At 40.1% G+C, this 15,262-nt stretch overlaps 1 protein-coding gene across 2 annotated transcripts in view; it reads right to left on the reverse strand.

The window, feature by feature from the left end:
• The window catches only part of LOC127432188 (elongation of very long chain fatty acids protein 2-like), a 70,894-nt gene that overhangs the window by 20,186 nt on the left and 35,446 nt on the right, over nucleotides 1–15,262 (reverse strand). The window contains exons 1-4 of one of the 2 annotated variants that reach the window (XM_051683062.1): nucleotides 3,830–3,943; nucleotides 2,989–3,164; nucleotides 2,670–2,857; nucleotides 843–920 (exon numbers count right to left, since the gene is read on the reverse strand). In XM_051683062.1, the coding sequence (XP_051539022.1) occupies nucleotides 843–920; nucleotides 2,670–2,759 (168 nt within the window). In that variant the 5' untranslated portion in view covers nucleotides 2,760–2,857; nucleotides 2,989–3,164; nucleotides 3,830–3,943. Of the gene's footprint in view, nucleotides 1–842; nucleotides 921–2,669; nucleotides 2,858–2,988; nucleotides 3,165–3,829; nucleotides 3,944–15,262 lie in introns of those variants that run through there. The other variant, XM_051683061.1, reaches the window with a different exon arrangement.

Here is a 15,262-nt window from a genome sequence, read left to right on the forward strand (position 1 = left end):
ACGCCACCACCAGGACCTACTAAGTAGTGGGAATTGGGCATTCCAAATAGGGGAGAAAAGGGGATAAAAATAAAAAACAATACAGGAAAATATAAAACTATTTATTATAAGTATAGAAACAATAGATTTTGGTTTGATTGCAAAATATTCAGATGTGTATAAGTAGTTTTAGGCAGAGTGACCCGATCGCATAAATGACAGTGCGTGATGGTAGTGGATGGTCAATGCACAGCTTTTTTGTTTGACATGATTCTCTGATTGGTGGATCCAGCGAGCCTTTATTCACCTTTCTCATTTGAAAAAATGCAGTTGAAATCATTTAGACTAATGGCTTAAACATAAGCATATACTATTGATTAAAAACCCCTGCTGCATTCTATTGAGATGAATGGGAATGCTAATGGATAGAGAACACCAGGTATTATAGACCTCCAAACAATCAAATAATCACAGCTTATATTACTTCCACTTTATTTATCACACTGGAAATGGAAGGTATGGTAGCACTACTTGCATTTTTCCTTTTAATTGATCTCTTAATTATTCTCATTTGTAAGTCAGTTAGGATAAAATTCTGTTAAATTAATAAATACAAATCTAAATGCAAATAATTCTACACAGTATACTACACACTTGGCATACTAGGTAATCTGCGTATTCCAATCATACAGAAAATTAGCATACTACACACGTATTGTATGATATTCCATACATAGCCTTATTTTCTCAAGACAATTCTTTTCACCAATTGAATTTTGCATCACAAATGAGCCTAATATTTACATGAGAAACAAGATCTGTTGGAGCAGTAGAAAAGAATGATGGTAAATACAGTCACTCACCCTAATATCTGCATCACCCGCTTCATGCAATCCCTGACACTGTAGACGATAACCTGCAGACCACACCGCTGATATCAGCTACCAAACACAGATGCACACATAGACAAAAAACATTAGGTAAAAACTGCTTTAAATACACTTTACATCAACACAGCAACATATGAGCACTTGCGTTGCTACTGCAAGACACAAACATACTGTACCCGCCACTAATATTGGCATCCTTGGTAAATATCCTGAAATATGTCTTTATTGTTTATCCTTTTGATCTTTCATTCAAAATATTCACAAAAATCTAACCTTTAATTGAAGTAAAATAATTGAAGGGGTAAAAAAATCTCATAATTAAATGTTTTTCTCAAACACATTTGCCACAATTATTGGCACCCCTAGAAATTCTTATGAGTAAATTATATCTGAAGTATATTCCCATTCAAATTTTACATTTTTAGTACACTTGGGTGACTAGGAACATGAAATTGTTCAGCCATGACTTCCTGTTTCACAGGAACAAATATGAGGTAACACACAGGCCAAATTCCCAAATTCATCCTTCACAATGGGTAAGACCAAAGAATATAGTTCTGATGTGCGGCAAAAGGTTGTTGAGTGTCACAAAATGGGAAGTGGCTTTAAGAAAATAGCTAAAGCATTGAAAATGCCCATTTCCACCAACAGGGCAATAATTAAGAAGTTCCAATCAACTGGAGATACTACGAATCAGCCTGAAAGAGGATGTTTGTCTATATTGTCTCCACGCACGATGAGGAGGATGGTTCAAGTGGCCAAAATTATCCAAGGATCAGCACTGGATAATTGCAGAAATTTGTTGGGTCTTGGGGTCAGAAAGTCTCAAACTACATTCAGATGTCACCTATATCACTACAAGTTGTTTAGGAGGGTTTCAAGAAAAAAGTCTCTTCTCTCATCCAACCACAAACTCGAGCATCTTCAGTTCGCTAGACACTACTAGAACTTCAAATGGAACCGGGTTCTATGGTCAGATGAAACAAAAATAGAGCATTTTGGCAGCAAACACCAGAGATGGGTTTGGCGTACACAGAGAGGTAGACATATGGAAAAGTACCCCATGCCCATGGTTAAATATGGTGGTGGATCTTTAATTTTGTGGGGCTGTTTTTATGCCAGAGGTCCTGGACATCTTGTTCGGGTACATGGCATCATGGACTCTATCAAATACCAACAGATAAAAAATCAAAACCTGACTGCCTCTGCCAGACAGCTTAAAATGGTCATGTTGGATCTTCCAGCAGGACAATGATCCAAAACAAACATCAAAATCAACACAAAAATGGTTCAGTGACCACAAAATCAAGGTTCTAACATGGCCTTCCCAGTCCTCTGACATGAACCCCATAGAAAACCTGTGGGGTGAACTGAAAAGGAGAGTCCACCAGCGTGGACCTCGGAATCTGAAAGATCTGGAGAGATTCTGTATGGAGGAATGGTCTCGGATACCTTGTCGTGTGTTCTTCAACCTCATTACAGCCATTATAGGAGAAGACACAGAGCAGTTATCTTGGCATAGGGAGATTGCACAAAGTATTGAATAAAAGGGTGGCAATAATTGTGCTACACATATATTTGACAAATATATATATATATATATATATATATTTATACAACTTGTGTTGTGCTTGCAATTGTTTGATATCCATTAGAGGATAGATTTTTGTGAATATTTTGAATGAAAGATCAAAAGGATAAACAATAAAGACATATTTTTAACAGGCTTCTTTGCACATATTTACCAAGGGTGCCAATATTAGTGGAGAGCACTGTAGATGCTAATGTACGCTCTCTTACCTCAACCAGCATATAGAACGACAACATGGTGAGAGAGAAGTTGTAGAGCAGTAAGATGTTTTTTAGTGAGTATGCTGGTCTGTTTCTCATGTACTTTGGTCCAAGGTAGACTATAAGGAGGTAGACAAGAGTGAGGAAGAAGGTTGGTGTGTAGGAATCCAGTAGCAGCCATCCTCTTACGCGAGTGTCTAAAATCAAACACACATTTTTATAATAATTTATAAGTGATTTTAAGTGTTTGTTATATATTATATATTTTATATCAAACTCAATTATTTTTGTTTAATAGGTAGTCATTTATTATATTATATGGCTTAACCTTGTTAGCAAAATTGTTTAATTCCGATTTAAGTGAGCAGGCATGATTGTTGGTACCAGACGGGCTGGTTTGAGTATTTCTGTAACTGCTGATCTCCTGGGATTTTCACACACAACAGTCTCTAGAATTTACTCTGAATGGTGCCAAAAACAAAAAACATCCAGCGAGCAGCAGTTCTGTGGACGGAAACACCTTGTTGATGAGAGAGGTCAACAGAGATTGGCCAGACTGGTTTGAACTGACAAAGACTACGGTAACTTGGATAACCGCTATGTACAATTGTGTTGAGAAGAATATAATCTCAGATGGGTTGGCGCTGTTTTAGCGGCTCGAGGGGGACCTCCACAATATTAGGCAGGTGGTTTTAATGTTGTGGCTGATCAGTGTAGATCATAAGGTCATATCAATATATACACATGGATTTGTTCAACATAGTCTCATGACAACTTATAATAATTCATACATCATTATAAAATTGTAAGATATCATATCACTTGGCTAGGTATGACATTTATTCCCATAGAGACTAACCAATGAGCAAACAGAACTTCAAATTAATACAATACAGGCATCAAAATATAGCTAGCCTCCTATCCAACACTTTATTTTAAGAAAACATCTGTGAACACAGGTTTATTCATTACATATTTATGTCATACAAATGACTGATGTATTGCAATAAACTGTAATATGCTTCCCTCGTCTCAGTGTTTTCTTCCGTGCTACACAAAAGTTATTTTCCTATTAAAATCATACATACTCATACTATTATTAAAACGCCTCATGAATGGATTGGATGTGTTTGGTCATTTAAACCACAGGATGGTGTCATGAATCCTACCTTTGTTGTTCCTCCCGCTCACCACCAGAGGGCTCCATCACCTGGGGATTGACTTTAACTCTCTGGACTCCATTTCCCATCATCCCTGTACCTGTCAATGATTACCTGTTCACCTGTTTCCAATTCATGCAGCTATTTAAGTCTCACTCTCACTCGCTGTCATTGCAATGTCTTGTTTTGCCCTGGCTGACATTTCTGAGCATTCTCTGAGTTTATTGTATTTCCTGTGTATGATCCTGGACTGTTTACCCTGTTTTGACCCGTTGCTGCCTGCCTACTATTACTGCCTTGTTTACCTGGATATAACCTGTGATTGTCTGCTGCCTGCCCTGACCTCTTGCCTGTTTATTGATTACCTCTCTGGATTAGCTTGTATATTATTGTTGCTGGTGATTGACCCCTGCCTACCTGTATTACTACGTTTATTGCTATTAAAGCTGCATATGGATCTCAAATCCATTGACTCATCATTACAGAAGACTTCGCCACAAACCGATCCAGCGGCTTTTTCCAACTAACCACTGAGGTCTCAGCTCCTTCATCAAACCCAGCAGCACACCTGGCCTCAGCTAGAACAATTCACTGCACCATGGATCTAGCAGCATTCTTCATTCAATTAAGCCAGGTGGACTTATCAATAAGGGAGTACTCACATTTCTTTTCCACTGTTGCCGCCCACACTGGTTTTGAAATCTATATACAGAATCAGACTTACAACACGCCAGTGGAGGGAATTGCCGGAGACCGGAGATTACACTTGGGAGGAATATGTGAGGCTAGTACTCGACACACTCGCCACAGAGGATCCTCCTCTCACAATCCCGATTCCAGCTTCCGAGTCAGTCAAACCTCAGTCTGCTCCATGCCATGTCACAGCCACACCTCAGTCTGCTTCATGCCATGTCACAGCCAAACCTCAGCCTGCTCCATACCATATCACAGTCAAACCTCAGCCTGCTCCATGCCATGTCACAGCCAAACCTCAGCCTGCTCCATACCATATCACAGTCAAACCTCAGCCTGCTCCATGCCATGTCACAGCCACATCCGAGTCTGTTCCATGCCATGTCACAGCCACGCCTCAGCCTGTTCCATGCCATGTCACAGCCACATCTGAGTCTGCTCCACGTCATGTCACAGTCCAAGTTAAATTATCCGCCACTGATATCGGTGCGTAGGGCCACGAAGACCCTTTGCCACGAATTGTCAGTGACCTTGCCTGCCATGGCCAACGAGCCGACGAACACGCCTACCACGACCAATAAGCCAATGGCCACGCCTGCCACGGCCAATGAGCCAACGCCCACGCCTGCCACAGTCAACGAGCTGGAAGCCTCGTCTGTCCCAGAGCCAGCGATGCCAACCTCATCCGTGCCAGAGCCAGCGTTGCCAGCCTTGTCCACCCCAGAGCCTGTGTTGCCTACTTCGGCCATCTGGAGGAGGCGGAAGAGAGGATGGGCTTTCGTTTCCAAGTCTCTGCCAGTGTTCACGACCACAGAGGTCATTTCCAAGTCTCTGCCCATGTTCACGACCACAGAGGGGTTCAGGGCCTGAACATTTGCCACATGGTGGCGGTTGTGGGAAGCCACTGTAAATACATTAGGACTGGAGTAATATTCTCAGATTTTTTTGGTCCTGGAGGTGTCTAATGGTCTTTTTGGGAAGGCCAGTGAGGAGTCCATTGCAGTATCACCCTACTGGTGATGAACGCATGAACAAGTTTCCTTAACTGGATACAAAACATTTAATTCTCGCTATATTTAGCACTGAAAGTGCGGAGGGCCTATTGTTCTTCTAAGGATTATTCTTATTCTTTCAAGGTTTTCGGTACTTAAGGTATATATAGTTCTCATAAAGCCGGACAACTTTCATTGTCATTATCTCCACCCAACAGTAAGTCGGCCATTTTGGATTTTCTGAAAATCACAGGCTCTAAACTTTTAAATACTCCTCCTAGGGGATTCATGTGACTGGCACCAAATTTGTGCAACATCATGCCAAGATATTGTAGAGGCTAACAGATGTTTTATATTTTGAACAGTGTTGCCATGGTGAAGCAATACATTTATGGTGAAAAATGGAAAACAGGAAGTGCCTTATATCATCTGTGTGCATTGTATGATTGTGATGAAAATTGAGCTGTATGTTTGGTAATGAGGGCTGATCACATTGATGTGGCTATTATGGGTCACGGTCATAGCACCACCAAATGGCAGCAGGAAGTATGGCACTTTTAACAGACTTTGAAATAGCCCTCTTATGTTTACATGAATTGCTTAAAAATTATTTAGAATAATGTCAAGACACTGCTGATGTACAGTACTGTGCAAAAGTTTTAGGCACTTGTGAAAAATGTTGCAAAATGAGGGTGTCTTCAAAAATAATGCCATAAATAGTTTTCATTTATCAATTAACAAAGTCCAGTAAACATAAAAATCTAAATCAATATTTGGTGTGGCCACCTTTGCCTTTAAAACCAATTCTCCTAGGTACACCTGGACACAGTTTTTCTTGGTTGTTGGCAGATAGGATCTACCAAGCTTCTTGGAGAATTCACCACAGTTCTTCTATCTGTTTAGGCTGTCTCAATTGCTTCTGTCTCTTCATGTAATCCCAGACTGACTCAATGTTCAGTGGGGGGGCTCTGTGGGGGCAATGCCATCTCTTGCAGAGCACCCTGTTCTTCCATTCTAATCTTTTCTATTTTCAAAAGTAATGTTTGGGAGTCTAAAATGTATTTTTCTTATTGACACACTAAAGCTGAAGATATAAATAACCATCTTAAGACAAATGTTTTTGTGAAACATCTGAAGTGCCCAAAACTTTTGCACAGTACTGTAAATTTGTAAAGGAATATTTGATTTCTTAAATAGTGTTGTCATGGCAACACATTTATTGTTATTATTCCTTTCTTCCTATATTTGGGTGTTTTTGAGGCACCTGGCATGCTTAAAATTTCATGAAATTTTGCACACATATCAGAGACAATGGCCATTAGGGCTGGGCAAAAGTTCACGCATGGGTGTGTAAGGGGGCTCTGTAGTGCCCTCAACCTGTTAACTGTCACTCCCCTTTTTTGTAAAAAACCCCAAACAAACAGAAAATGACTTTTCCTTAAACGGTTGTAACTCATGAGTGCTAGGGAGTACAGACCTAAGTCTGGTCTCTTTTTAAAGAAGACACTTGGCAGTTTATTGTGCAAGTAAACATAGTGTGTAAAGTGAAATAAAAAAGTTATAGAAGTTTAAGTTTATAGTAATGAAAATGTACTGCAAAAACTTTTTAATGTTATATAAATAAAATATATAAAAATATCAACTGAAATGTAAAAATACTAGAAAACCACTGCCATATGTGTAACCCAGTTCTGTTCCAAATTTCAGGTCGATATCTCAAAAAATTACCTTTTAATGGCAATTTGTTTAGAAGCAGTACCAGAAATGTCCAATAGAGGACAGCCAAGCTCCACTGGTCAATGATTCCCAAAATACCACATCTGCACAATTATCTGAGTAAACTCGGCAGAAATTGGCATAAAAACACCAAAGTAACCAAAGCCACTTGTCTGACCATGTCCTGATATGAATTTGAGAACAATAATACAAAAAGATCAGTTATAGGAAAGCCTTTTCTAAGAAGAGGACTATAGGCGTTTTTTTTTTTTTCTTCATAAAAAGCCATAAATGTGGGACAGTATATACCAGTAGACATGATAAACCGGTAGAAATTTGCCACCCTGGTATACATTTTGATTATTGTCTCTATCGTGGTAACACAAAATTGCCACATGAGAAATGTGTACAGCACATAACACGTACGCACTCTGTCGGATAAATGGATTGCTCATTCCTCAAATTCATTTGAATGAGAGGAGATTATGAAGGAAAAAGTGCGTCTTCCGTGGTCTGGAATTGGTTTGGCTTTAGAAATCGTGATACCGAGCAGAAAACAGCGATTTGCAAGGTTTGCACATTGTGTATGTCGATAAACAGTTTGTAAATATCCATGTGCACGTGTCTATCAGTGGAGAAATTATGAAACGCTTGGTTTTTCACTGACAGCTGCACGTGTCATTAGATGAAAAGCATGTCCAGAAAGCAGAAAATGTCACTGAATCCACTTCTGAGGCCCGAAATTTCGCTTGAGCGACCACCAAGGCAAATTCAATGAGATTCATCCCACGCTCCCAACATGCCTCCCATCCAAACACGAGCAGCTGTGTTTTGTGCGAGCGTTGCACGGACGCGCAATCTTTTGTGAGTATTGATGTCATTCCAGCTTCTGTGACAGAAAAAGTGCAGATCACACCCACTACTTATTCTGGTTTCTCTCAGTGTCATGTGGGTTTTTGAAATACACATCAGATCCCTTTCTAAAATTCAGCTCAAATGATGTTTGGTATCAGGAAACAAACCATCCATACCGTATTTTCCTTCAGATATTTTATATTATTTTTATATAGATACTAAAAACACTAAGAGCCTAATTAAGTGTTTATTTATGGATGTTTTACTTATATGTTATTTTCTTTGTTGCATTGCTTTGAGAAGATGTTAAGTTTTTGAGGAAAGTTAACAATAATAATAATAAGTATAATAATTAAAATAAAAAAGATTAGTGCACATCATCAGACTGAAATTTGGCTTTTTTTTTTTTTACTTTAAAGGTGCAGTATGTAAGATTCAGAAACCCTTCTTATTAATGACACCTGTGGCCGTTAAGTGAACTGCAGCCAGCTACCTGTTGCTCGTGCTCGTACACACACTCCATAGGGACGCGAGCGAGCATCAGCCAAAACAATGACGTAACATACAAAGAGACTGAACATGATCCACCAGCATCATGCTGACAGATGAGGTAGCATAATTAAAATTACACAGTTATGATTGTTTTACTGCATACTTTGAGACTAAACTAAAACTACTTATCAGCTAACATAGCATACTGATACACACATACAGCTACATACTACCGAACTATACCAGACAGTTTACTGCTGCACTGTTATGTTGCACTATTGTATGTTTTGTATGTCATATGTTGTACTACGGATAAGAAACCAGCATATTTGCTTAAATTTATCCTGTATACCTGACTTTTAGTATAAAGAGAAGATCATTGAAATTATTTGAAAGTTACGAACGTCAGCTTAACGTCAGTGTTAGCAGGCAAGATCAAGTTAGCTAAAATTACACAGATCAATCCTTATGGCACTATAATTTCACATGCTTTGCAGTTATGTAAGCTTACCTGTCCAATAAGAAGAATGCCAATTCAGTGTCGGTTCTGATCCCCAAAACCAAACGAAGGTCCCTCCAGGAATCAAATGCCCTGCCGATGTTCACTCTAGTTTTCGCTCGACCACGATCACGTTCCCGCTTAGCCAGAAGGGATTCAGTAGATAAATGTTTTTTGTTTTTTTGGCTTACTCGGAGTTTGTGTAGGAGTCGGTGATGTGTGCAGGATTCCATCTCTAAGATAACATTACCTAGTGTTGCAGTTTGTTGTCACTGTTGAACAGCGGAAGAGAAGCGCTATTACTGTCTGAGGCAAGGCTCTCAGGAGCACGCATAAACATCACATCCTTTGGATTTTCCCAGCAGAAGCGACCCGCTCCCTTCACATGAAAATCAGTCTACAGGCTTTAATAGGCAACCTAGGAAGTCCGGGAAGGGCTCATTTTTTAAGTTGCATTACAAGCCGTTCACACATTGGCAAAAAAAAAAAAAAGGTGAATATTACATGAAAATTTTTACATATTGCACCTTTAATTTAGTTTGTCAACTTGCAAATAAAGAGAAATTATATAAGATGAAGTAGTTTTCATTTATAAAGTATTTAATTCACTGACTGGAATACTTAAAATTACACATTGCGACATAATATCTAATTACGGCTTAAAGGAATAGTTCACCCAAAAATGAAAATTTGCTGATAATTTACTCACTCTCAGGCCATCCAAGATGTATCTGAGTTTCTTTCTTCATCAAAACAGAATTTAAGACTTTTAGGATTTCATTTCAAGCCTCCTCCTCTAAACAATGCAAGTGAATGTACTCCATTTTTGACGGTCCAAAATGCATATTTAGCGTGCATCAAAATAATCCACACGACTCCCGTCGACAAATAAAGTTCTTCTGAATGCAAACGATTGATTATTTTGAGAAACAAAACAATACTTATATACTTTTTAACTAAAAATGTTCGCTTCCATACATCTCTGTGACGTGCGATCATGAGAGGGATGACGTAAACTCGTTGGTAAAGTCACGTGTGACGTGGAGGAGGCAGGAAGCGCATCAATGTTTACAAGAGAAACTTGCACAGAGCACAGACCAAGCACCATTCACAAACCAAAACAGTCCAAAACAATTTCAAAACAATATTAAATAAAATAAAGAATCATTTCCAAATAATAATAATAAAAAAATAAAAAAAACAATGCAAAACAATGGCGAGCTTCCTGCCTCCTCCACGTGACCTTACCAATGAGCTTACGTCATCCCTCTCATGAGCGCACGTCACAGAGATGTATGGAAGCGAACATTTGTATTTAAAAAGTATATAAGTATTGTTTTGTTTCTAAAAGTAATCAATCATTTGGGTTCAGAAGAACTTTATTTGTCGACGGGAGTCATGTGGATTATTTTGATGCACGCTAAATATGCATTTTGGACCGTCAAAAAATGGAGTACATTCACTTGCATTGTTTAGAGGAGAAGGCCTGAAATGAAATCCTAAAAGTCTTAAATTCTGTTTTGATGAAGAAAGAAACTCTTGAGGGTGAGTAAATTATCAGCAAATTTTCATTTTTGGGTGAACTATTCCTTTAATATCTTATCCAATTTAATTGATTTTTCAGGAAAAAAGTAACTACATTGTGATATATATCGTTATCGTGATATAAAATTACTCATCGTGATATAAGATTTTGGTCATATCGCCCACCCCTAATATAAAGTTTTGGATCTAAACAAAACTAATGTTAGAAACACCTATCAAACCACATGTGAAGTGACAACATTTTATTGCATAACATTATATAAGATGTTTACAAGATTAGAAATATTATAATATCTTCTAAAATAACTTGTTACAATGTAAGTGCTGTTAGCAGTTGGAGCCAGCAACTATTTTCATTTTCAACAAACATATTATATTTTTTCTGCCATAAATTATACAAGAGTTGGTTTATGTCACTAGATGATGCAATAAAGTAATAAAACACTCAGGTGTGCTCATGCATGAACATTAGATGAGCGCCGGTGTGTAATAGCCTTTAGCCCGTTAGCTGCTCTGAGCGCTCGGGCAGATCATGCCCTCCTGCCAGTACATTGAGTGTTCCTCATAAAAACTGTGTGGAACATCTACAAAATACATTTGTTTATCCAAAACATTGTATGTTTGCATAGATCCATCAAGAAAAGGAGTGAGAACATTTTATTTAGGGTCTGATCAGTCATGCACACAGTGGGAGACATTACGCCTCCTCTGGATCACTCCAAATGATAATGTGGTTAATGTCGCTTTCTAATCTGAGAAAGGCCAGCCCATGTAGCCAAGGAAACCTCACACTATTGTCTACATGACCTGCCAGTTAAACCATTACTATACAAATATTGGCCGGATTGGCCAATTCTGGACTCAAGATGGCGCCGAGTATGGCTGCTGCATTGCGAGCTCTGACACAACATAGTAGTGTTTTGTTTGTTTTGTCCACAATTCTTATGTTTTTTGTCTTGGATGTTGTCTGCCTTATTGTCTACGACAGACAAAAACTTTTGGACATTGGTTCAGAAATTTCACACCGTAAACAGGACTTCAAATTTCTCAATGCCGACCCGCTGTTTACAAACACGCAAGCGGAGCCCTTTGTCTGGGCAGCATGGCCGCGGAAACACAAATGGAAAAGGGGAAACAGAGCCGGCGTTCTCATCAGAGTAAGACGCCGCGCAAATCGACCCCCGCTACCCACTATTCTACTGGCAAATGTTCAGTCTCTGGATAACAAGCTCTGCGAGCTGAAAGCGCGGATCTCTTTCCAACGAGATACAAGGGACTGCTGCATTATCTGCCTTACGGAAACTTGGATGTCTGTGGAGATTCCAGACTCAGCCATTGAACCCGCGGGGTTCTCCGTGCACCAAGCGGACAGAGCGAAAGACCTCTCAGGTAAAAGCAGAGGAGGTGGTGTATGTTTTATGATCAACAAATCCTGGTGTGATCAGAGGAACATACATTCTATCAAGTCTTTCTGCTCTCCTGATCTGGAATTTCTTATGCTTCTGTGTCGACCATTCTGGCTACAGAGGGAATTCACAGTGATCATTATCACAGCTGTGAACATCCCGCCACAAGCCGACACAGACCGGCACTCAAGGAACTGTATGGGAGTATAAGTGAGCAGGAAACCACGCACCCTGAGGCAACGTTCATTGTGACCGGGGACTTTAATAAAGCCAGTTTAAAATCAGTCGCACCAAAATACCACCAGCACATTAGTTTCAATACACGAGGGGACTGGGTTTTGGACCATTGCTACTCTCCCTTCCGGGATGGCTACAAATCCCTCCCCCGCCCACCATTTGGCAAATCGGACCACTCTTCCATTCTGCTTCTGCCCGCTTACAGGCAGATACTGAAACAGGAAGCACCCACCCTCAGAACGATCCAGTGCTGGTCGGACCAATCAGATTCTACGCTACAAGACTGTTTTGATCACACAGACTGGGAGATGTTCCAGTCCGCCTCTGATGACGACATCGAGCTTTACGCTGATAACGTAATGTGTTTCATCAGAACGTGCGTAGAGGACGTGGTTCCGACCAGAACAATACGGATCTACGAATCAGAAACCTTGGATTAATAGCGATGTTCGCGCGGCACTTAATGTTCTGACCTCCGCTTTTAATTCCGGGAATAAACAAGCCAGTTATGCCCTCCGAAAAACTATCAGAACCGCAAAACGCCAGTACAGGAGCAAGATTGAAGGACAGTTTAACACCACCAACTCTAGAAGCATGTGGCAGGGAATTAACATCATCACGGACTTTAAAGGGAATAAAAACTCCGCCATGAACACCGCTGCCTCTCTCCCGGATGAGCTAAATACTTTTTATGCTCGTTTCGAGGGAAATGACACCACCCTCGCGGAGAGAGCTCTCGCGGCTGAAGCTATAGAGGTTAGTTCACTCTTCGTCTCTGTAGTGGATGTAACCCGATCCTTCCGACAGGTGAATATGCTGGCTGGTGTTTTTACGGATATTTTCAACCTTTCCCTCTCTTTGTCTGTAGTCCCCACATGCTTTAAAACATCCACCATTGTGCCTGTTCCAAAACAATCAAAAATAACTTGCTTAAATGACTGGTGTCCTGTTGCTCTGACCCCCATCATCAGCAAATGCTTTGAGAGACTAATCAGAGATTACATCTGCTCTGTGCTGCCTCTCTCTCTTGACCCGCTGCAGTTTGCTTACCGCAACAACCGCTCCACTGATGATGCCATTGCATCTACAATACACACTGCTCTCTCCCACCTGGAAAAAAAGAACACTTATGTGAGAATGCTGTTTGTAGACTACAGCTCAGCATTCAACACCATAGTGCCCTCCAAGCTAGATGAGAAACTCCGGGCTCTGGGCTTAAACAGCTCGCTGTGCAGCTGGATCCTGGACTTCCTGTCAAGCAGACGCCAGGTGGTTAGAATAGGCAGCAACATCTCCTCCTCACTGACCCTCTACACTGGAGCCCCACAGGGCTGTGTTCTCAGCCCACTCCTGTATTCCCTGTACACACATGACTATGTGGCAACACATAGCTCCAATGCCATCATTAAGTTTGCTGATGACACAACGGTGGTAGGTCTGATCACTGACAATGATGAAGCAGCCTACAGAGAGGAGGTGCACACTCTGACACACTGGTGTCAGGAGCACAACCTCTCCCTCAACATCAGTAAGACAAAGGAGCTTGTGGTGGACTTCAGAAGAAAAGACAGAGAACACAGTCCCATCACCATCAATGGAGCACCAGTGGAGAGAGTCAGCAGCTTCAAGTTTCTGGATGTCCACATCACTGAGGAACTCACATGGTCCATCCACACTGAAGTCGTTGTGAAGAAGGCTCATCAGCGCCTCTTCTTCCTGAGACGGCTGAGGAAGTTTGGAATGAACCGCCACATCCTCATATGGTTCTACACCTGCACTGTAGAGAGCATCCTGACTGGCTGCATCTCCGCCTGGTACGGCAATAACACCGCCCACAACCGCAAAGCACTGCAAAGGGTGGTGCGAACTGCCAGACACATCATCGGAGGTGAGCTTCCCTCCCTCCAGGAATTATATACAAGTTGGTGTGTGAAAAAAGCTCGGAGGATCATCAGAGACTCCAGCCACCCGAGCCATGGGCTGTTCTCACTGCTACCATCAGGTAGGCGGTATCGCAGCATCAGGACCCGCACCAGCCGACTCCATGATAGCTTCTTCCCCCAAGCAATCAGACTTCTGAACTCTTGATCGCCCATGATCAAAATACATCAGCACTGCACTTTATTACCCTTACTCTTATATCTCACACCGGACTGTCATAAATTATATTATTATTATTATATTATGTTCTCTCTTAACAACTGACTATCAACCGACAGCCTGAATGTCAATACAGTACAATACTGTACATTCTATATATACTACTATATATACTTTTTTAAATATTTTTATTTTTATTGAATAATGTGTATCTATATAGTGCATATTGTATACTGTACAGTGTATGTTATTATTTGTATATTGTTGAGTGTAATTATGTGTATATCAGATGTTTAAATTGTGTTGTGTTAATTTGATGTTATTGTAAATTGGTACTGTCTCATCACTGTCACGACTGCTATGTTGATCGGAACTGCACCCAAGAATTTCACACACCATTGCACTTGTGTATATGGCTGTGTGACAATAAAGTGATTTGATTTGATTGATTTGATCCATGCAAATATCCAATGAGCTGTAAGAATTGTATAACAGAACACTAAATGTAATGGGCAGATTTAAATATACCCGCATTTATCCACCATTAATATGTAGGAAATTATATAATGGAATTAGCTGCGTTCGACCACCATTATAAGAAGGATAAATGACAAATGATTAGATTAGAAATCTGAATAAAATTCTCCACCATTAAAAATGTAATACAACATGCTCGTTGTATCTGCTCACAATTTACATGTAAGGAATAAGCTTAATAAGGGAATTATAATTAATTCACTTATTGAAAGAATTAAGGTGTACGTCTGATCACTCGGCCACGCTGAGTTGATATGACGCATCTGTTAACTCTTTAGAGTAATACTATTCTCATGGCTTATTGAAAATAATATCACAAATATGTTTAGATACGGTTCGAGCTTCGGAGTGCAGATCTTTTAAAAATCAA

This window comes from Myxocyprinus asiaticus, chromosome 41 (assembly GCF_019703515.2).
Source record: "Myxocyprinus asiaticus isolate MX2 ecotype Aquarium Trade chromosome 41, UBuf_Myxa_2, whole genome shotgun sequence".
NCBI lineage: Eukaryota > Metazoa > Chordata > Actinopteri > Cypriniformes > Catostomidae > Myxocyprinus > Myxocyprinus asiaticus.